Source organism: Hemiscyllium ocellatum, chromosome 17, assembly GCF_020745735.1.
Source record: "Hemiscyllium ocellatum isolate sHemOce1 chromosome 17, sHemOce1.pat.X.cur, whole genome shotgun sequence".
NCBI classification, from domain to species: domain Eukaryota; kingdom Metazoa; phylum Chordata; class Chondrichthyes; order Orectolobiformes; family Hemiscylliidae; genus Hemiscyllium; species Hemiscyllium ocellatum.
Window position 1 is genome coordinate 23,991,723 of NC_083417.1, and position 27,779 is coordinate 24,019,501.

A 27,779-nucleotide genomic window follows, 5' to 3' on the forward strand; every position below is an offset into this window, starting at 1 on the left:
GGAGCAGGCTGAGACAATGAGTCGGCCTCCTATTTTTAGATGTGTTCCCAGCACCACACTGTCCTACCTCACTACAATGATTGAACTTGACAGACTGCTCCATAGCATATCCACGTAACTACATTTGGCAGGAGAAAGAACATTTTATTCCTTCTCCCCACAAAAATTCTCTGCTTCTGTGAAACAGTTCATCCAAGAACCAAGAAGGGAACCAAAATAAATAGAAGATACTTTTTTCCTTTTATTGATTTTACTAAAAGATATAACATAATTAGTCTTAAATGTGATTGAAACTCGATAAACATAGCTTTGAAGCATTGGAGTTCCAGAATAAAAATTTAAAAATTGCACAGTATTTATTGTAGCTGAGACAATTAAGCCTCAGTTTTGAGAGACCTAGACTTATGAGAGTATAAGTTAGATTTGTGGAAGTATATGTTACATCACAAGATTTATTATCAACCATTCTATATGGTTGAACTCAGGCAGAAAAAGACGTATTTACCTATTGTTAGTAATGTTTCACCTGACCTACAGTTCAGCTTCTTCTGTCAGATACAAAAATCTTTGCCAGAAAATAAATGTTGCTTCCCTTCAAGCACATAGGCACAAAGACCTATTTTTATATGACTTGCATGTGGAGGTGTAACCTCCTAAATCAGCTTTTTCGCATGTCACTTTAAAAGATTATTTTGTCCTGCTTTTTTTGAAGAGAGGTTGTAAAGCAGGGGTGAAAAACTGGCTACTGAAGACAACTTAAGTAAACAAATTGTGAGGCCTTGGGGTCTTTTCAGAGTTGGAACAATGGAACCAGCCTGGGTGTGGCAACTCTCACAAGATTGCTGGGTTTTAGTTTTTCAGTGGCATCAGAAGCCACTGGAATCTCAACAGAGTTGGGAGCTTCAGTGAATGCTTCCTAAGTGCTACTCTTTCTGAAATACCTCTTGATATTGTTTCCGCCTGATTTGGAGAACTGCGTGTAAGAATCTGTGTCTGAATTTGCCTTTTTGCCAGGGGCTGTGTTTATGGGATGTTAATGTTAATTAGTAAATGCATCTAATATTTGATTAAGTTTTCCAATCATTAAGTTATTCAAAATTCCTCTTTTTAACTATTTTAACTAGAGTGTTTCATTAAATTGTGTTTTTTGTAATGTTGAGTAGTTTGACCAGTTGTATTGTTTCTAGAACGTGACACTTCACATTTTTCTATAAAATAAGAAAAAGATAGGATCTAGGCACCTTCTTAAAATATTTTGAGGGGGTTTGGTCTGGTCCATAACATAGCATTAATTTCGTTCAAGTTCAGTTAAGGAAAGGAGAAAAGCACCATGCAATACATTTAGTTTAGAGAAATCACCTGAAGTTGATAATGTGCTGTCAATTGGACCCTCGCCATCATCTTCCTGTTCAACTTTCTTCAAAACCAATGCAAAGAAAGCAGCAAAACCCAATACCTGAAGCATCAGAAACATCGTAGATTTTTTTCATAAGTACACGAGTCAGAGTTATTCCAGTACATTGAACATTTCCAGCTACAAATTGAATCTTTTGCTTTCATTCATTATTGCTATGTATTCACATTTTAAATTACATTCAGTTGCCTTCCACATTTCTTCTGGTGGTATATCTTATCTACGTCTAAAAATGTATATGTTTTTACCAATTCGCTTGAACTAAGTAGTTTTTTCGTAAAAGAATGTACAGTGGTATATTTCAATGGTACAGTAATTTGGCTTCGTTCATGCATGTATGCAGCCATCTCATTATTTAACATGCGTTATGTAAGAGTTCTTTGGAAGTTGAATTAATTTGATCCAATTGTCTCAAATCCATTGAAATTGAGCCCTTGCCTATTCAGCTCTGTGAGCTGGAGCACTAGCCCAAATAAAATGCTGCTTCTACTAAATCTTTTGTGGTTGTTGTTACTTTGTTTTGATTGGCAAAATGAAACATGGGCTTGAAGAAATCTTAATGAGGTTAGTAAAGTTTAATGAGACGATATATGGGGTCATGAGGCTGGTAATATATTAGCATGGTTTGAGGTTGAGTGAACACAGAAAAGAGAGTGAGAATAAACAGTTTATTTTGTGTTGGAAAGGACTATCTAGCAGAGTGCAGCCGTCAACGTTTGGGGTTCACTGCTTCTGAAAGTCTGTATCAATTACTTAAATAAGGGATGGAATATACTATTCCTACATTTGTTGGCGATGCACAGCCAGGTAGGAAACAATCAATTTTTCAATGTATAATTTCAGTTACATCACACTGCAAATTTTTGCTATAAATTCTGTGTTAGGATCGAGCCCTCCACAATCACCTGATGAAGGAGCGTCGCTCCGAAAGCTAATGTGCTTCCAATTAAACTTGTTGGACTATAACCTGGTGTTGTGTGATTTTTAACCAGGTAGGAAAGTAAGCTGAGAAGAGGCGAACAATGGTCTCTGAGCAAGGTAAGTGTGATACTGGAAGATGGAGAATAATAGGGAAATACAAAATTTGTAAGAAAATGGGGAAACAGAATGTTTTTAAATGGTGCAAGACTCATAAAATGCTAGTTGGCAGTGAGAGACTTGGGGGTCCTCATACATCAATCTCAATGTTAATGTGCAGGAAAACAAATTCTATTTTGATCTTTATTGCAAATGATTGCAATATATCAGTGAAGAAGTTTTGTTTCAATCATAACAGATTTGGTGATACTATAGTTGGAGTGCTGTGTATAGTATTGATCTCTTCATCTACAGAAAGGCCTGTCTGTCTTGGAGGTAGTGCAGTTAAGACTCACTGGACTGATTATTAGTATGGGTTGAGAAAAAAATAGAGTGGACGCTGTTTGGAGTTTAGACGAATGTGAGGTGACCTGATTGAAACATATTAAAATCTTTGAGAAGCTTGATAAGGCAGATGCTGGGCAGCTGTTTCCCTTGACTGAAGTGTCCGGAACTAAAAAATCCTAGGGCAAACACTTCTGCCCTCGCTTATGATTTGGATGTGCAAAGGGCATTGAATTAGATGTGTGTCAGCATACAAACAAGGAACAAAAGTAGGTCACTTACCCCTTCAAGCCTGCTCCACCATTCAATAAGATCATAGTTGATCCAATTTTAATCTCAACTCTACGTTCCTGCTTATCCCTGATCACCTTTCATGTATTTGGTAATCAAGAGTCTATGTAGTTCTATCTTAAAGATTCTACATCTATTGCCTTTTCGAAAAAGAGAATTCAAAGGACTGACTGAGAGAAAAAAAAATCCTTATCTCTGTCTTAAATGGGTGCCCACCAATTTTAAAACGTTGTCTAACACTACCTGTGAAGTCAGCTGCCTTCTCTCTTCTCTGTCAAGATTAAGTCAGGAGTAAGTGAGCCCATGGCTGAACTTTCCACCCACTGCTATTGAGAACTTAATGCTATCAATTAATGACTATTTATTTTTCCATCTCTAACTGCTTCCATTTCCTAAACCCTCCATCTTCATTTTCATATTTGCCCTTAGTGATCCAAAACAAGCATGTTTGTGATTCTATCCATAGGCTGGAGGATATTTTGGAAGTAAAAAGCAATCCTGAAGATTAAGAATGTGTCCCCTCATCCTCCACGATCACTGATACAATATATCTGTCACTTATGTGAATAGTACAAACAAGGAAATTGGGTAAGCCACATTAATAAGATCCTGGCTGATCTGATTTTATCCTCAACTCTACATTCCTGCATATCCCCAAATTATGTCTTATAATTTACCATAACTATAGTAACACACTAACATAGAGAAGAACACTTCATTATCATCACATTTGATGATGCAGCTGGGTTCAAGTGCACATCATCTGTCTATTACCTTCAAAGGTTGTGTGATTAGAACACTTTCAAAGAAGGAGATGGCCATGGAGATGAGCCATTTGATGGAACTGTCTTTGCCATAGTGTAATCCGTACAGCATGGTAAAGAAGGCCGATACACCACTGGTCACTGCAACCAAAGCCCATCCAATGAAGACAAACCACCAGGGTAACCCTTTTGAACAATGTCCTTTTTTGCTGTCTTCAGAAAGACTAGGGGTAGGAGAGAACCTACAGAGAAAGGAATAAGAGGTTACGGATAAAACTGATAATTAGACAACCTTTAACATTTGGATTAATGTACTGGTTCCAGTGAACTTCTCAACATTAAGTTCTACCCTGAAAATATTAGAGTATTAAGGACAACAAACAATTTGCCTTCTTTACCGCCTACTGCACCTGCATGCTTACCTTCAGTAACTGGAGTATAAGGATATTTAGGTCTCATTGCACATTTCCCTCTCTCAACTTAAGTCCATTCAGATAATAATCTGCCTTTCTGTTTTTGCCACCAAAGTGGATAACCTCACATTTCTCCATGTTATTAGGTTGAGTATAGCCTGCTGTCTGGTCAGCTCCAGAATATGCTGTTCAAAGAAACTATTCTGAAAGTATTCTCTGAACTTCTCTTCTTGGTTACTCTTGCCCATTTAATTGTTCTATTTTATATGTTGACTAAAATACCCCATCGTTATCACCATATGTTTTGGAGAATCTCCTATTATCTCTTCCTTTTTACTCCATTCTACAGAGTGCTTCCTGTTGGGAGCCTGCACACCATTCTCACAAGTGGATTCTTGACTTTATCATTTGTCATCTCAATCCAAACCACTTCTGCACATTGGTTTCCTGAGTTTAGCTAATCCCTCTCTATTGTGTTTACAGCATAATTATTTCTCAAAGTCATCCTTCCACCTTTTCCTACTTGTCTTTCCCAAATATCCTGTACCCAGTTTCTCTCTCTCTCCCACAGTCACTTTGATAACTTTAACAAAAAATCTAAGCAATAATCTTGCCTGGACAGATCTCACCTGGGATTATGTCACACTGATATATTATTAAGGAGTTACCCCTCTTTCTTATAATCCCAGAAAGGAATTCCCACCTTTCTGAAACTGAATTGGAGCAGAGGATAGCATTCTCCAGAAGGTCCTTCATGTGGTGAACCTGCCGGACAGCTCGAGTGTAGCTCTGTGGATTCTGGAATTTGCTCGAATCCAGAAAATCCAGTTCATTCTCCACATGCTGGAGCTGCAGGTATAGATAACGATTATAATCACTTCGCCTTTGTTTATCCATCACACCCTTTTCAGAATCAGAGCTTGTGGTGTGTTCTAAAAGCAATAGGGGAGAGTTAGTAACTACTGGTTGAATGGAGCATATTTTACAATTGATTGCACACTGGAAAATGGCTGTCAGTTGCGTAAGTTACACTGTTTGCATTGTGCCAAGGTTCTAAGAATGAAGTTAGATCAATATAGTTACATTGCTGTAATATTTGGACTATGATAATGCTGTTGTGTCCTCTAATGAGGAAATCTTGCTGAAAGTGGGCAAGATTAAAAACAAACCACGAGTATGTTAGCAATAATATGAATAAATACTTGAATGTAAAAAGCATTAAAGGTGTTTTATCCAGCAGTTAAGTGCAGATTAACGGTACAAATATCATTTTTGTCATTCCTACCACAATTTAAAGTCATGCCTAGTTGGAACACTGTGCACAAGCTAAGAACAATTTTGGAAAGGGGTTAACTTGAGACAATAGCAGCACTCTTGCCTCAGACAGAACTGTGAGTCAGTCCAGGATCTAGCCTGGATTTTACATTGGAGAAATAATGGATGAATTCTCAATGTGCGTTACACTCAGTGTTTCACTCAAACTCATAGGAATCTGGAATCTGTACATCTGTAGCTAAATGAAGAAGTGCAGAAGTTGCAGTCAGTGATGTTTTGTTGAAACACTTCCAGACTGCAATCAACTTGAAATCATAGACCATTTCATTAATTTGTATCCTTTGATGGGATTGCTGAAAAGGTCTTCATTTATTGCCTATTCTAACTGCCCTGAAACTGAGAGGCAAACTTTGTCATTTCAGAAACATTTAACACCATTGGTGTGAATCTGGAATCAATGAATGCTCTCCTTTGTGCCTCATCTTGCCATTGCTGGCAGATGGAAGACTTCTCATTTGGCATGTCCAAAAAGCAAACTCTGTTAGGATTGTTGGGCTGCGTCACTCATTTAAAGACGCTCAATGCCAGATCAAAGGACCCAGCATCAGGAAGGAGAGAATGGCTGAGAGCCAAGTCCCTGACCATTGCACCTGACTCCTCCTTAACCCAACATTCTATCATTGTCTAGCTTGGTGGTGATTCTTAGATTTAGGTGAGTGGAGTACCATTAGCAGCCACCACTTCGCCTAAGGCAGTGTTGAGAAATGAAGAGTTGCCAGCTAGTGGCTGATTGCAGCTCTCAGTAGCTAGGGGACGTTTGCTCCTGAGGTTCAAGATAAGTTCTGCCACGGCCAGTTAATGTGGTAGAGACATGCAGCTTTCTCCAACCAGAAGGTGAGACTCTCGTTACCTTCATAAATTCTGTCCACTGTTACCAGACACCTTCAAACTCACCTTGTAAGTCAACTGATCCAAGGCTGAGAATGAGTGTATCCTCTTTCTTGCAATTCTCATTGTAAAACTCATGGTCCATTCTATTTTGTTCCCGGATAATACTTTCAACTAGTGCCAATAGTTTGTTGATATCAGTTGTTTGCCTCAAATCCTTGTCCAATGTTGGTAATGGGTTCTTCAATGTTTTTGTTAGTGAGTTTGCAATTCTCTGGATATCCTAAGTGTGCAATATAATTTACACATCTTAGTGCTTTTATGAAATGTAACATACTATTTCCATTTCACCTTTACCATTCTGCCATCTCTTCTGGTATTGTAACAAATTTATTTAAATCACAAATGATTTTCAATTCCAGCCTTTGAACCACTGATCTGTTTGTTTTTAAAGTAATAAACATCAATTTTATTCAAAAAATAAGCAGGAGAAGAAAGTGTTTGAAGGACAATTTACACTTTAAGATTTCATTTAAAGATAAACGTGAGGTGCCGCATTTTGGAAAAGCAAATCTTAGCAGGACTTATACACTTAATGGTAAGGTCCTAGGGAGTGTTGCTGAACAAAGAGACCTTGGAGTTCATTGTTCCTTGAAAGTAGAGTTGGAGGTAAATAGGATAGTGAAGCAGGCATTTGGTATGATTCCCTTTATTGTCAGAGTATTGACTGTAGGAGTTGGGAGGTCACGTTGCTGCTGTACAGGACATTGGTTAGGCCACTTTAAAATGTTGCACGCACTTCTGGTCTCCTTCCAATTGGAAGGAAGTTGTGAAACTAAAAAGGGATTCAGAAAAGATTTACAAGGATGTTGCCAAGGTTGGAGGATTTGAGCTATCGGGAGCGGCTGAGTATGCTGGGGCTGTTTTCCCTGGAGTGTCAGAGACTGAGGGGCGACTTTGTAGAGGTCTATAAAATCATGAGGGGCATGGATAGGATAAATAGACACGATCTTTTCCCCAGGGTGGGGGAGTTTCGAACTAGGGGACATAGGTTTATGGTGAGAGGGGAAAGATATAAAAGGGACCTAAGGAGCAACATTTTCACGCAGAGGGTTTTGTGTGTATGAAATGAGCTGCCAGAGGAAGTAGTGGAGGCTGGTACAATAGCAGCATTTAAAAGGCATCTGGATGGGTGTATGAATCGGAAGGGATTAGAGAGATATGGACCAAGTGCTGGCAAATGGGACTAGATTAGGTTAGGATATCTGGTCGGTATGGGTGAGTTGGACCGAAGGGTCTGTTTCCATGCCGTATAACTCTATGACTCTATGTAAATTATGACTTCAATCCTTCAATTCGGATACTTAGCGGTTCCCATTCCTTTTATGTTATCATTGGTGGTAACATAGAACATAGAACATAGAAGGATACAGCGCAGTACAGGCCCTTCGGCCCTCGATGTTGCGCCGACCGAGTCCTACCTAACCTATACTAGCCCAATAACTTCCAAAACTGTGTCGATTGCTGGAATCTTGTTCTCAGTAAAACTCTTCTCAGATCCCTCAGACTCTTTAAAATCGCCTTTAAAAATTGTTTCAAAATCTGACTGGCCAAGCCTCCAGACCCTTTCTAACCTCTTTTTCTGTTGTGCAGTATTTCCCTTACAACTATCTGTGATATTGTTGAAGGCTGTTCTCGATGCTTAGATGTGATATAATTACAAATAGTGTTATTTGTTAAAAGTTGTAATTATTGATGATTAACAAGATATTCAATTTTCTTAATATGAGGAGGTGACACACAGATAGTTTGATTATTTTTGACAACCTTTATAACAGCTTGAGGTGTGAGCGAGCAAGTTTGTAGACTTTGCGAAGAGGCTGGTAAGGAAGGTGATATGCGGCCATGTTTGCCTTGTTTCCTTTCCATATGCTTCCCTTTAGATCTTGGCCGGATGTTTCTGAAAATCTGCACGATGAGCAGATTGATGGGGAACATAAGCAGTGAGCTTTCAAAACCAATCACCACTTGCTGCCAGGTAAATTCAATCTTGCCTGTGTAGAAAGTAAAGTTAGATCAAATGAGAAAGGAAGAACCCATAAGGCTTTGTGGGAATAAAAATATTGACTGTGTTCTTTATAAATCAGGCGCTTAAAACTGACTACTACAAGGATCTTAATTAATAAATTTTATATTTGCAAAAAAGTTATGAAAACAAAGAAAATAGTAAAAAGAAATTAAGGTTAAAATGTACACAATTGAGATGATATTTACTATTTCAACATTAGTTTACCTGCAATTTAAAAATTAGACAGCAAACAGATTACATCAATCAAACGTAATTGCACATAGCACATTGCCTAGAATATGTAATCCATTATGGACATTTCAGAAAACCTGCAAAGTATTTGGATTTATATTCCATTTGCTTAGTCATAAAGTGTCATAATTTTCAGAGAGATATATTTTCACAAGTTGATATGATACAAGTTTGAACACCACTGTGTCATCACAACATTTGCACATGCTGCTGCTGTAGCTTTACTCTCTGGTTTTCTTTGCAATACAAGGAAGTGGTTTACCACTTTTAAAAAGTGAAATCATTATCCCTTCACGAAAGGAAATAGTTAATGATCATGAAAAGGATGTGGATCATTCACACAATTTGATGGTAAATAAAACCTAATATTTCTATTTATTTCCCCATCTAATTTCTTAGTCACAGTCTTGTTTTAATGTGGTCTCACTTCTCTTGTGTACTTCAAAATGGAGCTCCAGTACAACCAATCAGCTCATTTCCAAGTAATACTGTTTTTTCCCACTCCAGGTGGTACCTAATTTTGGATTGTCCTATAATTCCCTAAGCCACATGGACTGCAGTGATTCATGAAAGCAGCTTACAATCACTTTCTGAAGGGAAATAAATACTGGCCTTGTCTTGACATCATCCCATGAGCAAATAAAAAAAATGTTCACTCACATTTGTCCTATTCTACTCAATCATTACTTTAAACACCAAGGTCATCCTCTCTTTTCAAAAGAGGAGGGTTTTACCTGATCAATATTTCCTGATATCTGTAATCTCTCACTGCTGCTATCATCTTCTTCCTACTTTTTCAAATGCTTCCATGTCATTATCATATTATGAAGATGAAAACTGTGCACAGTACACCAAATACAGCCTAACAGATTAAATACTGAAAATGTGTTGCTGGAAAAGCGCAGCAGGTCAGGCATCATCCAAAGAGCAGGAGAATCGACGTTTCGGGCATGAGCCCTTCTTCAGGAATGAGGGCTCATGCCCGAAACGTTGATTCTCCTGGTCTTTGGATGCTGCCTGACCTGCTGCGCTTTTCCAGCAACACATTTTCAGCTCTGATCTCCAGCATCTGCAGTCCTCACTTTCTCCTCCCAACAGATTCAATACTCAACACTCATTTCTGTTAAAAGATGAGTATTTTTATGACAGTGTATATTAATTTGAGGTATTCTCAGGGTTTGAACAGTCATGAGGATAGGACTTGAAGTTCTGTCCCACATGATCTGAGGCTCTTACTGTCTCTTCCAGTTGTATGTGATGCTAATGATGACTTCCTTAGCTATTATTGGCTACTGTCTGACTCTGAAAGGTTTCTGTAAACTATTTTGGTTATCTCTGCAACACCTCACTCTTATACAGACTTTTTCATATGCTCTTCATTTTTAATATAGTGCCGATCTAACTTTTCCACCATGCTATAAATGGCCAATTTCATTCGCAAATCCAATCTCACGAAAAGACATTTTAGTGAATAATTATTGACTTTACCTAGATCCATTTTTTGCTGGGCAGGATCCTTTGGCACTCCCCAGAATATAATACTTGTTAACATTGTACAGAGAAGCAAGGAGAAACAGCACGACACACGTTGTACTCTTGTAAAGGGACTCCTCGGTGGGCGGTTTAGAACTGAATACCAAATATGCCCATCCCGAAAATCCTTAGCAGTCTTCATGAAGAACAGGTTACTGTTGGGTGACAAGAAGATGAATTTCCTTTAGTCTTAGTGAAGAAATATTAGAAAGAATAAGAACTCATGGAGACAGAGTGGATGACAAGTTGTTCCAATGCTATAGGCTCACAGCTCGATATCAGAGGGCATTCAAACACAACAGTACCTGCAAAAGTAACTGCATCTTAACCATCTTTTAAGAATTCTATACTATCCAAGAATACATGATGGATGGAATAGCTCCTCCTCTTTAGGTAATGAGGGAAGAGCTGAAAGCAGGAAATAATTGGATGAATTGGCCCTGGTGTTATACTTATCTCTGTCTGCCACATCACCAACTAACCTCTGGGAGAAAATATCCACTGGGGGCTTTCCTGACCTGCCAACAATTAATGCCTGTAAGTGGTCAACAAATGGCCACTTAAGAGCCCCAACTCACTACCTCCTTGATTATCTACCTTCCAGACAGGTGAAAAATGGTGGCTAGTAACCTGCCAGGGTGATCTCGCAACCAGCTTAGGATGGGCACTTCTAATTACAACATTGTCTTGGCTTTAATTCCCTGACCTACCTCTCCCTGTCATACCAACTCCATAACATGTCATAAAAAAAAGATCTTATCCTAATGAGTCAATCATTGCACCAAACTGCATATCTTTGCTTAACTGGCAGGGTTTGGCAAACCTGGATGCCAGAATTAAGAGCAAGGGACTGCTGGAGTCCAGAATTTGTGCAGAAAGCAATGAACTGATTAATTATCCAGTCAGTAAAGATAATGGGCTATGTATATGTACCTATGTTGTTTTATTCTCAACAGCTAACTGGCATAGCAAGGCACTCTGTTGGAACAGGCGTTAATGATCAACCCTAGTCTGGCGCAATGATTGACTAGCTCAAGACTAATATTTTGTGATCACCTTTAAGTACATAAAGGAAGAACATATGTTTTGATAATATTTTTCCAAAGTATTTACAACCAATGAAGAGCTTTTGAAGTGCAGTTCCATTGTAATGTAACAGTGTGGAATAGCTAATTTGAGCACACCAAAGTCCCCCAATCAGCAACAAAATAACAATCAGTTGATCTAGTGCTTCAGCACATTAGATTACCTCGTTGCTCTGTTTTTAATTGGGCCTTGAGTCGAGAGACTTGTTCACTTAGATTAGATTAGATTACTTACAGTGTGGAAACAGGCCCTTCGGCCCAACAAGTCCACACCGACCCTGCGAAGAACAACCCACCCAGACCCATTCCCCTACATTTAACACTATGGACAATTTAGCATGGCCAATTCATCTAACCTGCACATTTTTGGACTGTGGGAGGAAACCGGAGCACCCAGAGGAAACCCACGCAGACACGGGGAGAATGGGCAAACTCCACACAGACAGTTGCCTGAGGCGGGAATTGAACCCAGGTTTCTGGCGCTGTGAGGCGGCAGTGCTAACCACTGTGCCACCCACTTGTCTTGGTTTATCCTAAAGATCACAACTTTGACAGTCAGCCCTTGCATCATTCTTTCCTGGTGTGCCCACTCCAGATTTTATGCTCAAATGGAATTGAATTTATGACTATCTGACTTAGAAGGAAGTGTGTTAAATCCAACCAAGGTTGATATCTCCATTAATGTATTACCACAAAAACAGGGAATCATAGTTACAGAATAATTGAATAAAAATACATTGGATAATCTGTATGTCTATATGAACTTCTGGTACCTAAATCGTTTCAGGTCCATCTCAGTTGCAACTGGAAAAGCTTTGTCTAAAAGACAGTCTCCAACATCAACAGCCAACCAGGAGTTACACAGGAAACACCATCGCTCATCTGTTTCTAAATCAAGCACTGTTACACGATTCACATACCTGGAACGTAATTCAAATAGCAAAATTCAGTTTCACATATGTCTAAATGGCAATCATCTCTTGGATTGGAAACTTAAAAATTTTGAAACAAAAAAACTTCGCCCTGTTCTCTTGCTGCTTTATTCATTACTGCAATAATTTTTGTGTTTTCTTTAATCAGTCTGTGGTGATTTTGTCTAGTCTGAATTTGGGATATGTGCAAGAGCCATGCTGTTTTAATATTACATTTTTATGTTGAAGTAATTGGGTTGCTTATTCCTATCAGTCACTTTAAAATTGAAGGTCATGTCTTGCCATTCAATGTGTTAAATTGTTATATCCCAGGGATTCCAAACACCATGTAAAAAATGAGGTCTGCAGATGCTGGAGATCACAGCTGCAAATGTGTTGCTGGTCAAAGCACAGCAGGTTAGGCAGCATCTCTATTCTCTATTCCTGAGATGCTGCCTAACCTGCTGTGCTTTGACCAGCAACACATTTGCATTCCAAACACCATGACAAATCCAAATACATTAAGGAACTAGTAGTTTACATACCAGGCATGAAGGACTTCAGTTTTATCCAAATATGTACAAGTTAGGTGGACTGGCCATGTTAAATTGCCCACAGTATTCAGGGATGTAAAGGTTAGGTGTGTTAGCCATGAGAAATGAGGGTTACAGGAAAGGGTAGGGGGATGGGTCTGGATGAGATGCTCTTCAGAGGGTCAGTGTGGACTTTTTGGGCCAAATGGCCTGTTTCAACACTGTAGGAATTCTATGGATATAAAGAGGTCAGAGAAGTTGAGACTGTTCTCCTAAAACAGATATAGTTAAGGGGGAAACTAATAGAGATGTTCAAAATTATGAAGAGATTTTAATCAAGCAAGTACTGAGAAATAGTTTCCTCTGGCAATGCATTTGGGATCATCAGTCACAGACTTAAAACAGCTGTCAAAAATAACCAGATGGACAAATGAGGAGTTTTTTTTTCAGACTGGGGATTGCAAGCTCTGGATGAACTTCAAAGGTTGGTATATTCAAAATCCATAGCAACTATTAAGGGCAATTGGATATACACTTGAAAGGGACTACAGTTAAAAAATAGTGGGGTGTGGAACTAAAGAACCAGCATAGGCACAACGAGCTGAATGGCCTCATGTAGTACTGTGAGATTTTATGTTTTTTATTCTAAGCTACACATTAAAGGCAAGATGGATCAGACAGTTTTTGGATTCTGTCCAACAATTTGTTTAATTACAGATATCTACTGATGAAGCCATATTGAGGGAAATTTGGAAAAATTCAAAGTTCACACCCTGCTTAAGTTTTGAAGGCTTTATGCAGGTTTAAAAACAAGGACTGTTCTTGCGTGATCAAATGTTGGTAGTTTAATTGCTCAGAAATATCCTGGACTAAACATTTTATACATTATTTAATCTTATTGCATCATATTTATGGATAAATATCTTTGCCATGTTCCATTTTAAAGAAGTCAGTATTTTAGCACAACTCAACAGAAAGTCAAAGAAAGGAACGACCTTTGGTACAACATTACTATACTTTATCAACAGCAATTGGGAAAAAGCCAGTCTTAACAACCAAAATGCATTTTCGTAACCAGGTTGACATACTCTGGATTTGAAGGTGATGTTAAAGTGGATTTCATTATTTTTAATCCAAATATTTTGCTCAGGAAGTTCAATATTACTGTATACATCTAGAGTGCTTTCATTCCAGTGGGTGGGGCGAGTTATATCTGAACAGTGCCTGTTACTATGCCTCCATGTAAAATCCTCTCTGCTAATTTGCCCAGAAGTGCTTACCAGGATGGACTAGACCCCGAATTGTCATGCCATAGTCGAATGCTTTGGAGATCCCCAAGTGGGAAAAGTGTCGTTAGAAGAAATCCATCAACCCCTCCTCTCTCAAAGTTAGGTTTTTCAAGGTCAGTAAGGAAATGTGGGTCACTCTCTCCCTCTGAGCCATATAATGTAATAGTCACCTGGATAACAAAAGGTATCAAAATATAATAAGCAAAACCAAACCTAGACCTTTAGAAATTTCAAATGTCATTTCAAAATTATAACCGGTTTGCAACAAATTCAAGTTTTTCAAGAAAAATCACATTCTATATAACACTGCTATTGAACAAATTCTCTTCCTCATTGCAAAGGACATATTAAGATTTTCTACTATCTTATATATGCTGATGGCACAAAACTGGGAGGAAGTGTGAGTTGTGAGGAGGAAGTGTGAAGGCTTCAAGATCACCAAGAGATGCTATGTGAATGAGCAAACATGGCAGATGCAGGACAGCGTGGCTAGATGTGTACTTGTACAGTTTGGTGTGAAAAACAGGTGTACAAAGGGATCTGGGTGTTCTTGTACACCAGTCAAGAAAAGTAGATAGGCAGGCACAGCAAGCAATTAGAAAGTCAAATAGAATATTGGCCTCATTGGAAACGATTTGAAGTTGTAGAGATGTCATGCTGAGTCCATACCTGGATTATTACATGCAGATTTGGTTGCCCTACCTAAGAAATGAATGTATTTGCCATAAAGGGAGTGCAGCAAAGGTTCACTCAGCTGATACTGAGGATAGTAATAGTGTCATATGAGAAGAGGTTGCTTCTATTTACTGGAGTTTAGAAGAATGAGATGGGATCCTGATGTAAAGGGTTTAACAAAGTAGTGTAGAACCAGAGGTCACAATCTCAGGACACAATGTCGGCCATTTTGGACTGAGTTGGGGAAGAATTTCTTCACTTAGAGGGTAGTCACCCTGTGCAATTCTCTACCTCAGAATCTGTGGAGTCTAAGCCACTGGAGATATTCAAGAAAGAGAGATTTTGTTTTGGAGTAAGAGGAATGCTCTGTGTATCTGTGTCTGTTTGTTTTTGCCTCTGCATATGCATATGCACACATTTAGTCTAGCACCAGCTGCATCAAGTGGTATATTATTTGTGGTGATTATTTACCTTTGTTTGATACTTTGCCTCATTCATAGCCCAGTCCTATTAGAGAAGCACTATGGTCTAAAACGTTTTCATCTGGTCACAAATTAGTGAGAAGGCTAGTGCATTGAACAGTGCCTCCTCCTCAAACTCCAATGGTAGCTGCTTTGGAGATTGTAAATAGCCCCGTTGGTGGTTGTCATGGTCACTGCAGCCCTTTGTTTGATCTCTCGTGCTTCCTTCCTGACAGAAGCTGATGCCATTACCCACAATTCTAGTTCACTGTTTATCCCTGGTCAGGTGATAATGTAGCCAGGTCATTGATGCCATACAAAAAAGGTAGAATTGATGCAAGATTTTGCCAGGATTTGAAATTCCCCAATTCTATCGAGAGCCATTAGATACAGGCACATCAGACTGCTGCCACTGCATCTTAATGGGGAGATAAACCACAATCCAAAGTCTTCTACTCACTGAATTACAGTTAGTATGTGACCATATTGAAATATCATGATGGTGGATTCCCATTACCCTGGCAACAAGTCACAATGCATTATGTCTCCATCAGCATTCTCCAAGTCACCGTGTTGACGCAGGAAAGTCTTGTTGGTGACAAGGGCTTTTCAATGTTCATAAAGGCAACAATCCTACAATGAGAAACTTTCTGCAACAAACCATCAGTTCCTGAGGCAATGGACAAAACAGGGGAGAGGGAAGCTCCCTGTTACACACTGGAGTGTATCTTCTGATTCATGGAGTCTGTTTTGCGTTCTCCACGCTGTGGCCATCATGAGGGCACATACCTGCTCACTACTCAAGATTTATTGATGATTCTTTTACATAGCTCTGCGGGAGCCATTCCTGCTGTTAAATGCATCTTCAGTTGTGTGTTTTTAAGAGAATGGTTAGTTAGAATAGTGAAATTGGAAATCGTAAATTTGATGTTAACTCAGTGGGTTAATCTTAGGGTTTTCTGGCTAAGTGCGGGTTGAATCAAGTTTTAGGAGGGGGTTTTCACCATACGACCACTTGAGATGCCTTGAAATATTGAACTAAAATTGCCTCATTAACTACCTACCCTGCTCTTATGGAGTCCCTCATGCTCAATTCTAGTTCCAATTTACCATTGTTCCTAGAATGTCTCATTGCTCAGTAAACATCTGCACCTAGACAACAGCTGGCAGTCCAGCAATGCCCCTCTATTGCAACATAATAACCCAGAAGCCACAAAACCATGTTGTGTAGAGCACATCGCCATCATGCCTGACACTCCCTCACACATGCAACCCCATTCTCTCACCCTAGTCCCTGCTTTAATTGTTGTAAAGATCATGATATTGTATTTTTGTGCTCTTTAACTTTGAACAAAAATGAGCAAGAACTGATTTGAAACCATGGATTTACAAGGATGACTGCATGTTTTGAAAGCAAATAATCTGATGCCTTTTGCAATCTCACTTTATTTTGCAGTGGGTTCCAGCCACGTCCTGATGGATTGGAGCCGAGTGGCTGTTTACAAATGAAACTGATTGGTATGTGCTAGTGGCCACTTATTAATGACAAAGGTCTTGGCATTAATAAGATCTTTAACAAGCCATAATACCCCTTTTTAGGCAACTTGCTGCTGCACAGCAAGAAACTGAGCTCACTGTGCAGCCAATCGCACCACAGCCCATGTTGTTCAGGCTCCTGTAAATTACTACCCAGTGTCATGCACTGACTGATGTCATAACCCACCTACTCAGTGTATTTTCAACATACAGTTCTAATGCTTGCACAGCTGACTTTCCCAAATGGAGACCAGTACACACTGATAAGGCAAGGTGGTGTCGACCCGGCATGGTGGTTTTCTTCAGTATTCCAGTGGCCCGGCATGGTGTTCTCATCCTGGAATGCTGGTCTTATCCCAGCTGTATCTTAGGGGATTCCATCATTCCTTAATCGGCTTTACCTGAAACCAGGAGTGTTAACTGAACTGTGATGAATTTTGTCTTAATTTTACTTTTTTTTAATACTGTGTATGACTTCTGTCACTAATGTAGGTGCCGTGATGCGGCGACTTCTAAAACTTCGCATTGTACTTTTCATGTAAAAGTACACATAACAATAAATTTCTACTCTATTCTTTTAAAAAAAAAGGTATTCGTGAATGTTTTGCAATCAATCGCCATCAGGAGCTTCAGGGAGTTAAATTCTTTGGTGATTTTTTCAAGAACTGGCTGATTGTTTACTCACGAGAACTTCAGTCAGATGTTTCCATCTTAATCTTGAAGGAGTTATGAGTTTTGGTTATAATTCTAATTTTGCAATTGGACTGTGGTGTAAATCAACTTGAAATGTATAGGTTGTGACCAAAATCCCAACATGCAAGCAGAAAGCTGTGCTAAATAAATTCTTTCCAGGAGGATACCTTGCACCATTCAGGATTTTCATTAACTAATTTTATTTTATTAACAAGCTCTCAAGCAGTTCTTTGGATCTGCAGAGACCATTATGGATTTTTTACAGAATTTTTTTCTCAGCGAATGTTGCATTTCATGTTCACAGCACAAATAAAAATCAGCAGTTTGACCAGAGTTCAGAACACACCCTGCAGAACACCCATGTGAGCAGATTAAAACTTGCAAGCCAACAAGTTATTCTAATTTCACAATGTACAACTGGTCATTATGAATTTAAGTACAGCCTTAATGTATAAAGCACAAAAGAATTCATGAGTTGTCAATTCTGCATCCAATATTAAAAACAGCAATGGTAAATTGCACAGATCTTGAAATGATTGCACACCTTAGCTGTTGTACTTGCTCCTCGGCGATGTCCTGTAAAAACCGTCACCAAATAGCGGTACTGGGCAAATGGGTCATTATCAGCAAGTAGTGTTATTTTCGCCTTTCATTTTCAAGTTGAAAATAAAGAGAATTGGATTTTAAAAACGACAGAGCCTCAAATACAGTTCACTTGAGCAAAGTCTTATTTTAAAGAAAAAACGGTAGACAGTCACATCATTTTGATAACAATAATATGTTAGCTCTTCCCAAGTCTTAAGGGGTTTTATACCTTATGCTATCTATTTGTAAGTTTTCTCTACCTAGTTAGGCTTTGTGATTGACAGGACCATGGGAAAGTAAAGAGATAAATGGTAAATGTGAGATTGTTAGAGTGCACAGACTGCACTGTAACAGACTAGACATCTGCTGGAAAAGTAGATAGTTGACCAAATGATACAACCTGGAATGTAGCTAATTAAATAAAAATGTAGCTAATTAAATATGCCAAGTATAGACATTTGAATTTAAAATTAATTTGTTTATATTAAGTGTATTTGTCCCTGTATTTCATTTCTGGTGCCTCAATGTTTACTTTCTGATTTGACTAATTTATCGATCACAATTTCAGAAAATCATCAAATCACATCACAACCATTACACATTAATAATCACAAATTACATATGAGGTTGCCAAAGTGACAAATGCTCTTAACTCCCTGAACCAGCCTCAATGCGCACTCCTGGATCAGTATGGCATTGTCCTTAATTGTCTGGTCGAATGCTGTCTGACAGCATGGTACGGTTCATCTATTACTGGGTTGGATGTAGTGGAAGTGATAAGAGTTCTTGATTGTCAGCTGGAGAGCTGATGACACCTCCAGATCTCTTCTCTTCAGGAAGGCTGACCGGTTGTCATGCTACCCTAGGCCCTTCCTGGGAACCAGGAATCTCAGGACAGAATTTCTACCCTTGAGGCGAAAATGAGGACTGCAGATGCTGGAGATCAGAATCAAGATTAGAGTAGTGCTGGAAAAGCACAGCAGGTCACGCAGCATCCGAGGAGCAGGAAAACCGGGTGAAATCTCTTCATTCCCGATGAAGGACTTTTGACCGAAATGTCAATTTTCCTGCTCCTCGGATGCTGCCTGACCTGCTGTGCTTTTCTAGCACCACTCTAACCTTGACTTCTATCCTTGAGGAACTGCTGGCCAATCAGGAGCTGGCAACTGTGCTTGCTCAACAGCACTGATGGGAGGCTGTGGCTGCTGTAGAAAAGACACCCTCCTGAGGATCAGCATCATGGAATGATCTGGGCATCGAGCAAGCAATGGTGGGTAGGCGTTTACAGGGTAAGGATTGTAGGAGACTATGTCAGCAGCAATACCTGGGTGCTGACTCTAAAAAGGGAGTCTCTCTTCCCAATGCTGAGTCCTTCTATCAGACATTGAGTGTTTGAACAAAGGATACACCCCCAGCCCAAGCACACTCCAATTAGACCTGCAAGTAGCCCTGTCTTGGCTTGCTTGCTAACTGTGTTCCCAAACGAAGATCCACTGATAGCAAGATGAGGCCATTAAGGAGGAATTAAATGCCCATTTATAGTTTTCTTGTCTTGGGCTTAATTGGAGTGGTGGTTGCCAGGCAACACAATCCACTCTCCCCCACATAATTAATGCCGCCCACCATCAAGCTTGCTATTGGGAAGTACGTTAAATTCCAGCTGCATGATGTCAAATAAATGCTGTGTTTAAAATTGGAATCACTTATTGGAATCACTTCTGTTTAAAGAGAGAAACACACAATGAGATGAAATGGCTGAGAGGCAAGAGAGAGAGTGAAAGAGATTGAAAGTGGAGATTTTTAAACTGACTGACTATATAACTCACCTTGGTCATATCTTGCTTATCTTTCCTTCTTGCCCAAACCACAGCAAGGATGTACAGCCCAAAAATGCAGGCAACTGTTGTAACAACAACTGGGTTATCAACAAAAGTGGCGAACAGTTCTGCTGTCTTGCTGACATCAACTGCATTGGGCATGACAAAAAAGGAGCTGCTGAAGAAGGTGAGGTGGTTGCATAGGCACTGAGTATTCTGCAGTGTTGTTAAAGGGCCCACCTTGAATATAGAACAGAAAAATGAGGAAACATACACTAACAAACATGCGTCTTCCTGCTGAAACAAAAATAAATTGCTGGAAGAGCTCATCAGGTCTGGCAGCATCTGTGAAAAGAGATCAGAATTAACGTATCAGGTCTGGTGACCTTTCCTTAGAATTGACGATAGCTAGGGAAAATGTTGGTTTATATGCAGAAGATATGGTGGGGTGAGGGGGTAAGTAGTAAACGATAAGTGGGGTTACAGCCCAAAGAGAGATTAGAACAGTTGGACAGATACAAGAGTGGATAATGATCGATCTTGGAGGGTGACTAGCTGTTAATGGAGACTGTTAGTGGCTAACAATAGGTAGAGTGTAATGACAGACTATGTAATAACAAGGCCTGATGTGTGGGGTAGGGGTCTATGATATAGGAGAGTTCAGGCCCTAAAATTATTGAACTTGATATTGAGTCCAGAGAGCTACAGGGTACCCAAGTGGAAAATGAGGTGCTGTTCTTCCAGCTTGCATTGAGCTTCACTGGAGCACTGCAGCAAGCCTGACACAGAGATGTTGGCCAGAGAACAGGATGGTTTGTTAAAGATTAGATTAGATTCCCTACAGTATGGAAACAGGACCTTCAGCCCAACAAGTCCACCCTGACCCTCCAAAGAGTAACCCACACAGATCTATTCCCCTACATTTACCCCTGACTAATGCACATAAACTACACACCCCTGAACACTACGGGCAATTTAGCATGGCCAATTCACCTGACCTGCACATCTTTGGACTGTGGGAGGAAGCCAGAGCCCAGAGGAAACCCACACAAATACGGAGAGAATGTTCAAATTCCACACAGTCACCCAAGGTGGGAATCAAACGTGGGTCTCTGGTGCTGTGAGACAGCAGTGCTAACCGCTGAGCCACTACATCAAGTGGAAGGCAACTGAAACCTCATGGTTTATTTTGCGGGTGGAACATAGATGTGCTGCAAAGTGGTCACCCAGTCTATGCTTCATTTTCCCAGTGTAGAGAAGACCACATTGTGAGCAATGAATGCTAGATTGTGAGAGGTGCAGGGAAAGTGCATCACCTGCAAGATATATTTGGGCCTTTGAATACTAAGGAGGGAGGAGATAAATGTGCAGGTGTTACAACTTCAGCAGTTGCAGGGATAGAACATAAGAACTAGGAGCAGGAGTAGGCCATTTGGCCCTTCGAGCCTGCTCTGCCATTCAATAAGATCACGGCTAATCTTGTCATGGGCTCAACTCCACCTACCCGTGTTTTTAACATATCCCTTAATTCTTTTATTTTTTAAAAAAGTGTCTACCTTAGCTTTAAAAGTGATTATTGAAGTAGCGTCAACTACTTCCCAGGGCAAGGAGTTCCATAGATTAACAACCCTCTGGATGAAGAAGTTCCTTTTCAGTTCAATTCTAAACCTGCTTCCTCTAATCTTGAGGCCATGTCCTCTTGTCCTAGTCTCACCTACCAGTAGAAAAATTATTCCTGATGAAGGGCTCATGTCTAAAACGTCAATTCTTCTGCTCCTCGGATGCTGTCTGACCAGCTGTGCTTTTCCAGCACTGCACACTCGACTCTGATCTCCAGCATCTGCAATCCTCATTTCCTACCACCAATAGAAACATCCTACCAATTTCTATTTTATCATTTCCCTTCATAATGTTATGTTTCTATAAGGTCCCGCCTCATTCTTCTGAATTCCAATGAATATAATCCCAGTGTATTCAGCTTCCCCTCATAAGCCAACCCCGTCAACTCCGGAATCAACCTAGTGAACCTCCTCTGCACCCCCTCCAGTGCCAGTACATCCTTTCTTAAGGTGAAAGTGAGGACTGCAAATGCTGGAGATTAGAGTTGAGAGTGTGGTGCTGGAAAAGCACAGCAGGTCAGGCAGCATCTGAGGAGCAGGAAAATTGATGTTTCGTGCAAAAGCCCTTCATCAGGAATGAGGCTGGGAGTCCCAGGGTGGAGACATAAATGGGAGAGGGGTGGGGCTGGGGAGAAGGTAGCTGAGAGTGCGATAGGTGGATGGGGGGGTGGTTAAGGTAATAGGTCAGAGGGGATGGTGGTGCAGATAGGTGGGAAGGAAGATGGACAGATGGGACAGGGCATGAGGATAGTGCTGAGCTGGAAGGTTGGAACTGGGATAAGGTGGGGGGGAGGGGAAATGAGGAAACTGGTGAAATCCATATTGATGCCATGTGGTTGGAGAGTGCCAAGACAAAAGATGAGCTGTTCTTCCTCCATCGTTGGGTGGTAAGGGAGTGGTGATGGAGGAGGCCCAAGACCTGCATGTCCTCACCAGAGTGGGAGGGGCAATTGATGTGTTCGGCCAAGGAGTGGTGGGGTTGGTTGGTACGGGTGTCCTGGAGATGTTTTCTGAAGCGCTCTGCAAGTAGGCGTCCTGTCTCCCCAACGTAGAGGAGACCGCATAGGGAGCAATAGACAGAGTAAATAACATTTGTGGAAGTGCAGGTGATACTTTGATGGATGTGGAGCGACCTTTCCATTCAATGTATCTATGGTCCTTGCAAAGATTCACAGTCTTTTGCATACTTTGCTCTGCCACTCATCTTTGTGTCATCGGCAAACTTTGACACAGTACATGTTGTCCCCAACTCCAAATCATCTATATAAATTGTAAATAATTGTGGTCCCAACACGGATCCCTGAGGCACACCACTAGTCATTGATTGCCCATCAGAATAGCACTCATTTATCCCCACTGTTTGCTTCCTGTCAATCAACCAATCCTCTATCCACACTAATACTTGACTCCTAACATCATACATCCTTATCTTATGCAACAGACTCATGTGCAGCAACTTGTCAAAGGCCTTTTGGAAATCTAGGTACATCACATCCACTGGGTCCCCCGTTATTCACGTTGCTTGAAATGACTTCATAGTTTTCCAAAAGATTTGTGAAGCATGAACTGTCCTTCATGATCTATACTGCATCTGTAGAATGGGATAATTTCTTTCGAGATGCTCTGCTATTTCTTTCTTGATAACAAACTCAAGCATCTTCCCACTGCAGAGGTTAAGCTCAATAGTCTAGAATTCCCCACCTTTGTCTACTTCCATTTTTAAACAGTGGCATCACATTTACTATTTTCCAATCTGCTGGGACTGGCCAGAGTCCAACGAATTTTAGAAAATCACCACCAGTCCACTTGCTATTTCTCCCGCCATCTCTTTTAGTACCCTGAGATACATTCCATCAGGGCCAGGAGACTTATTTATCTTTGGATTATCCAACACTAACACTTCCATAATAATAATAGTTTCCAGATCCTCACTTACCTTTGTCTCTTTGTCACTTACTGGCGTGTTATTAGTATCCTCCACTGGGAAGACAGATACAAATTACCTGTTCAATGCCTGGGCCATTTCATCATAAGACCATGAGACATAGGAGTGGAAGTAAGGCCATTCGGCCCATCGAGTCCACTCCGCCATTCAATCATGGCTGATGGGCATTTCAACTCCACTTACCCACTTTCTCCCCGTAGCCCTTAATTCCTCGAGACATCAAGAATCTATCAATCTCTGCCTTGAAGACATTTAGCGTCCCGGCCTCCACTGCACTCTGCGGCAATGAATTCCACAGGCCCACCACTCTCTGAAGAAATGTCTCCGCATTTCTATTCTGAATTGACCCCTCTAATTTTAAGGCTGTGTCCACGGGTCCATGTCTCCTCGCCTAATGGAAACAATTTCCAGTGTCCACCCTTTCCAAGCCATGTATTATCTTGTAAGTTTCTATTAAGTCTCCCCTTAATCTTCTAAACTCCAATGAATACAATCCCAGGATCCTCAGCCGTTCCTCGTATGTGAGACCAACCATTCCAGGGATCATCCGTGTGAATCTCCGCTGGACACGTTCCAGTGCTAGTATGTCCTTCCTGAGGTGTGGGGACCAAAACTGGACACAGTACTCCAAATGGGGCCAAACCAGAGCTTTATAAAGTCTCAGTAGCACAACGGTGCTTTTATATTCCAACCCTCTTGAGATAAGTGACAACATTGCATTCGCTTTCTTAATCACGGACTCAACCTGCATGTTTACCTTTAGAGAATCCTCGACTAGCACTGCCAGATCCCTTTGTACTTTGGCTTTACGAATTTTCTCACCTTTTAGAAAGTAGACTACGCTTTTATTCTTTTTTCCAAAGTGAAAGACCTCGCATTTACTCACCATGTCCCATAACTAACTGCCCCATCTCAGCCTCTGAAGGATCAACATTTACTTAGCCACTATTCTTCACTTTATATATTCATAGAAACTTTTGTTAACTGTCTTTATATTCTGTGCTAGTTTTTTTTTCTCATACTCTATCTTACTTTTCTTTAAAGCTGTTTTTTTGTGGCTTTCTGTTGACCTTTAAAGTTTTCCAATCTTCTAGACTCCTGCTGATTTTGGCCACTCTGTATGCCCTTTCTCTCACTTTGATAGCCTGTCTTATTTCCTTAGACATCCATGGCAGCTTACCTCTCCTCTTACAGTCCATTCTTCTCACCAGAATATACTTTTACTGAGCACTTCAAAAAATTTCTTGGAAGGTCCTCCACTGCTCGTCAACTGTCGCATCATAAAGTCTCTGTTTCTAGTCTACTCTAGCCAGCTCCTCCCTCATCCTATCATAGTCCCCCTTATTCAAGCACAGCACCCTGGTATGGGATTTTATCTCCACACTCTCCAGCTTTATTTTAAATTCAACCATACTGTGATCACTCCTTCCAAGAGGATCCCAACTATGAGGTCATTAATTATTCCTGTCTTATTACGTAGGACCAGATCTAGGATAGCTTGCTCCCTCGTTGGTTCCATTATATACTGTTCAAGAAAACTGTCATGGATACACTCAACAAACCCCCCTCAAGGCTACCCTGACCGAGCTGGTTCGATCAATCTACATGCAGGTTAAAATCTCCCATGATAATAGCCGTACCATTTTCGCTGGCATTAACTATTTCCTTATTTATTGCCCACTCCAATGTGATGTTATTATTTGGTGGCCTATAGACTACACCTATCAGTGACATTTTCTTCTCGGAATTCCTAACTTCCAATCAAATGGATTCAACTTCATGCTCTATTGAACCTATATCATCTCTCAGCACTGCCCTGATGTTGCCCTTGAATATCAGAACTACACCACCTCCCTGCATTCCTGTCTGTCCTTCCGAATAGTCTGGTACTCCCGGATATTTAATGCCCAGTCATGACCATTCTGCAACCATGTCTCCATGATGGCTACCAAATCATATGCATTCACGATGATTCATGCCAGTAACTCATCAACCGTGTTACGAATGCTATGAGCATTCAGTGACAGTGCCTTTATGCTAGCTTTCTTATTGTCATGAATCACAACATCTGTAACATCTCCTGAGTTATCCCTCATTTTTGCTTTTTTCATAGTCTGCCTTGTACTTAAATCTGTCTGCATACATATTAACCTGCTGCTTACCTTTCATTTATCACCATACTTACTCTTGCTTTCTGTTTCCCTTCTCCACAAGTTTAAAGTCCTAGTGACCACCCTATTTATCCTTTTCGTAAGAAGACTGGTTCCAGATCGGTTCAAGTGGAGACCATCCCATCAGCGCAGATCTTTCCAGTTCCAAAACTGATACCAATGCCCCACGAAGTGGAACCCTTCTTTCCCACACTATTCCCTTAGCCACATCTTTACTTCCCTAATTTTCTTGTCCCTAAGACAATTAGCACGTGGCTCGGGCAGTAATCCAGAGATTATGACCTTTGAGGACCTGTTCCTTAATTTTGTTCCTAATGCTCGATAATCCCCAAACAGGTCCCTCCATCCTAGGAGAAAGTGAGGACTGCAGATGCTGGAGATCAGAGCTGAAAATGTGTTGCTGGAAAAGTGCAGCAGGTCAGGCAGCTTCCAAGGAGCAGGAGACTCAATGTTTCGGGTATGAGCCCTTCTTCAGGAATGCTCATGCCCGAAAAGTCGATTCTCCTGCTCCTTGGATGCTGCCTGACCTGCTGCGCTTTTCCAGCAATACATTTTCAGGTCCTCCATCCTAGCCTTGCCTATGTTGTTAGTCCCAACGTGGACCTCCCCCTCCCACTCCAGTATCCTTTCAAGCTGGTCAGAGATATCCTGCACCTTGGCACGGGGCAGGCAACATACCACACAGACTTCTGATTCAGCTTGCAAAGGATTCTATCTGTCCCCCTAATTATAGAATCCTCTATAATTACCACTTGTCTTTTTGCTCCCCCCTCTTGAATGGCCTTCTGCACCATGGTGTTGTGGTCAGCTGGCTCATCCTCCCCGCAACCCTTTTCCTCATCCACACAGGGAGCAAGAATCTCATACCTGTTGGATAAGGTCAAAAACTGAGGCTGCTTAACTCCTGAACTCAGGATCCCTCTACCTGCCTACTTGCAATAACACCCTGTTGTCCCTGATCACTAACTGAACTTGAATCACTGAAAGGCTTTTGTCCGAAACGTCGATTCTCCAGCTCCTTGGATGCTGCCTGATCTGCTGTGCTTTTCCAGCACCACACTCTCAACTCCTTAAAACGACAGCGGAACAAAGTGAACATAAGAGAATTAAAACAATGGAAGAGCTGCTTAAACAAAAAACGCTCAAATAAATAAAATTTAATTTATAGTCATTTTGTTCCTGATCTGTATTTGTTTCAACTCAATTCTTATTGCATTTTTGGAAACATCTTTACAGCTAATCTGACAAATTAATTATTATACATTAGTAATGGTAAAATTATTCAAATGCAATGGAATGCAAGATATTAATTTTTTTAAAATGAGGGATTGTAAATAATATAGTACTTGGTTTTTTTTAGGAGAAATAATGTGACAGGATAAAGTTTGTTAGGCATGATAGTATGCTTTCTTAACCAAATTTAATATGTATTAATCATGATTGAATTAATTGGTGAACAAGGTTGAGAGATTAATCATTGTCATGTCCAAAGAAGCTTTGTGTTATTCTAGCTCCTTTGCTGGTATAGTTACAAAAGTAGAAAGATGCAGATCTAACAATCTTAACATTCTATATTCCAGCCTTTCTACATTGCTGTTGCACGTGTGATATAAGGTGTATGACTTATACATACATATATATATATATATATATATAAAATTTATTTTAGTGTTTGGATTTTGAGTGAGCAGCATGAGAGTTTCAGTCAGTGTATACAAAAGGGTTTGATGATTAACTTAGGCTTTCTGGAACAAGTGTGAGAGGTGGGATAGAGTGGAAGGCAAAAGGGGTGGAGGAGTTGCATTACTGGTCAAAGAAAATATCACTGCTGTGTTGAGGGAGGGCACTATGGAAGACTCGAGCAGTGAGGCAATATGGGCAGAGTTCAGAAATCAGAAGGGTGCGGTAACAATGTTGAGGCTGTACTACAGACCTGCCAACAGCAAATGTGAGATAGAGGTGCAAATATGTAGAGAGATCATGGAAAGATATAGGAGCAACAGCGTGGTGGTGATAGGAGATTTTAATTTTCCCAACATTGACTGGGATTCACTTAGTGTTAGGGGTCTAGATGGAGCAGCATTTGTAAGGAGCATCCAGGACGATTTTCTAGAGCAGTATGTAAATGGTCCAAATCGGGAAGGGACCATAATGGACTTGGTGTTGGGAAATGAGCCCGGCCAGTTTGTTGATGTTTCA

General features: G+C 40.4%; 1 protein-coding gene across 1 annotated transcript in view; it reads right to left on the bottom strand.

Moving 5' to 3' along the window:
* LOC132824058 (polycystin-1-like protein 2) overlaps positions 1–27,779 on the bottom strand; it is a 152,187-nt gene that overhangs the window by 42,626 nt on the left and 81,782 nt on the right. The window contains exons 27-36 of the mRNA XM_060838324.1: positions 19,855–20,085; positions 17,988–18,089; positions 14,070–14,248; positions 12,119–12,265; positions 10,216–10,415; positions 8,235–8,461; positions 6,474–6,690; positions 4,948–5,176; positions 3,842–4,073; positions 1,360–1,456 (exon numbers count right to left, since the gene is read on the bottom strand). Coding sequence (XP_060694307.1) covers positions 1,360–1,456; positions 3,842–4,073; positions 4,948–5,176; positions 6,474–6,690; positions 8,235–8,461; positions 10,216–10,415; positions 12,119–12,265; positions 14,070–14,248; positions 17,988–18,089; positions 19,855–20,085 — 1,861 coding nt within the window. The remainder of the gene's footprint in view (positions 1–1,359; positions 1,457–3,841; positions 4,074–4,947; positions 5,177–6,473; positions 6,691–8,234; positions 8,462–10,215; positions 10,416–12,118; positions 12,266–14,069; positions 14,249–17,987; positions 18,090–19,854; positions 20,086–27,779) is intronic.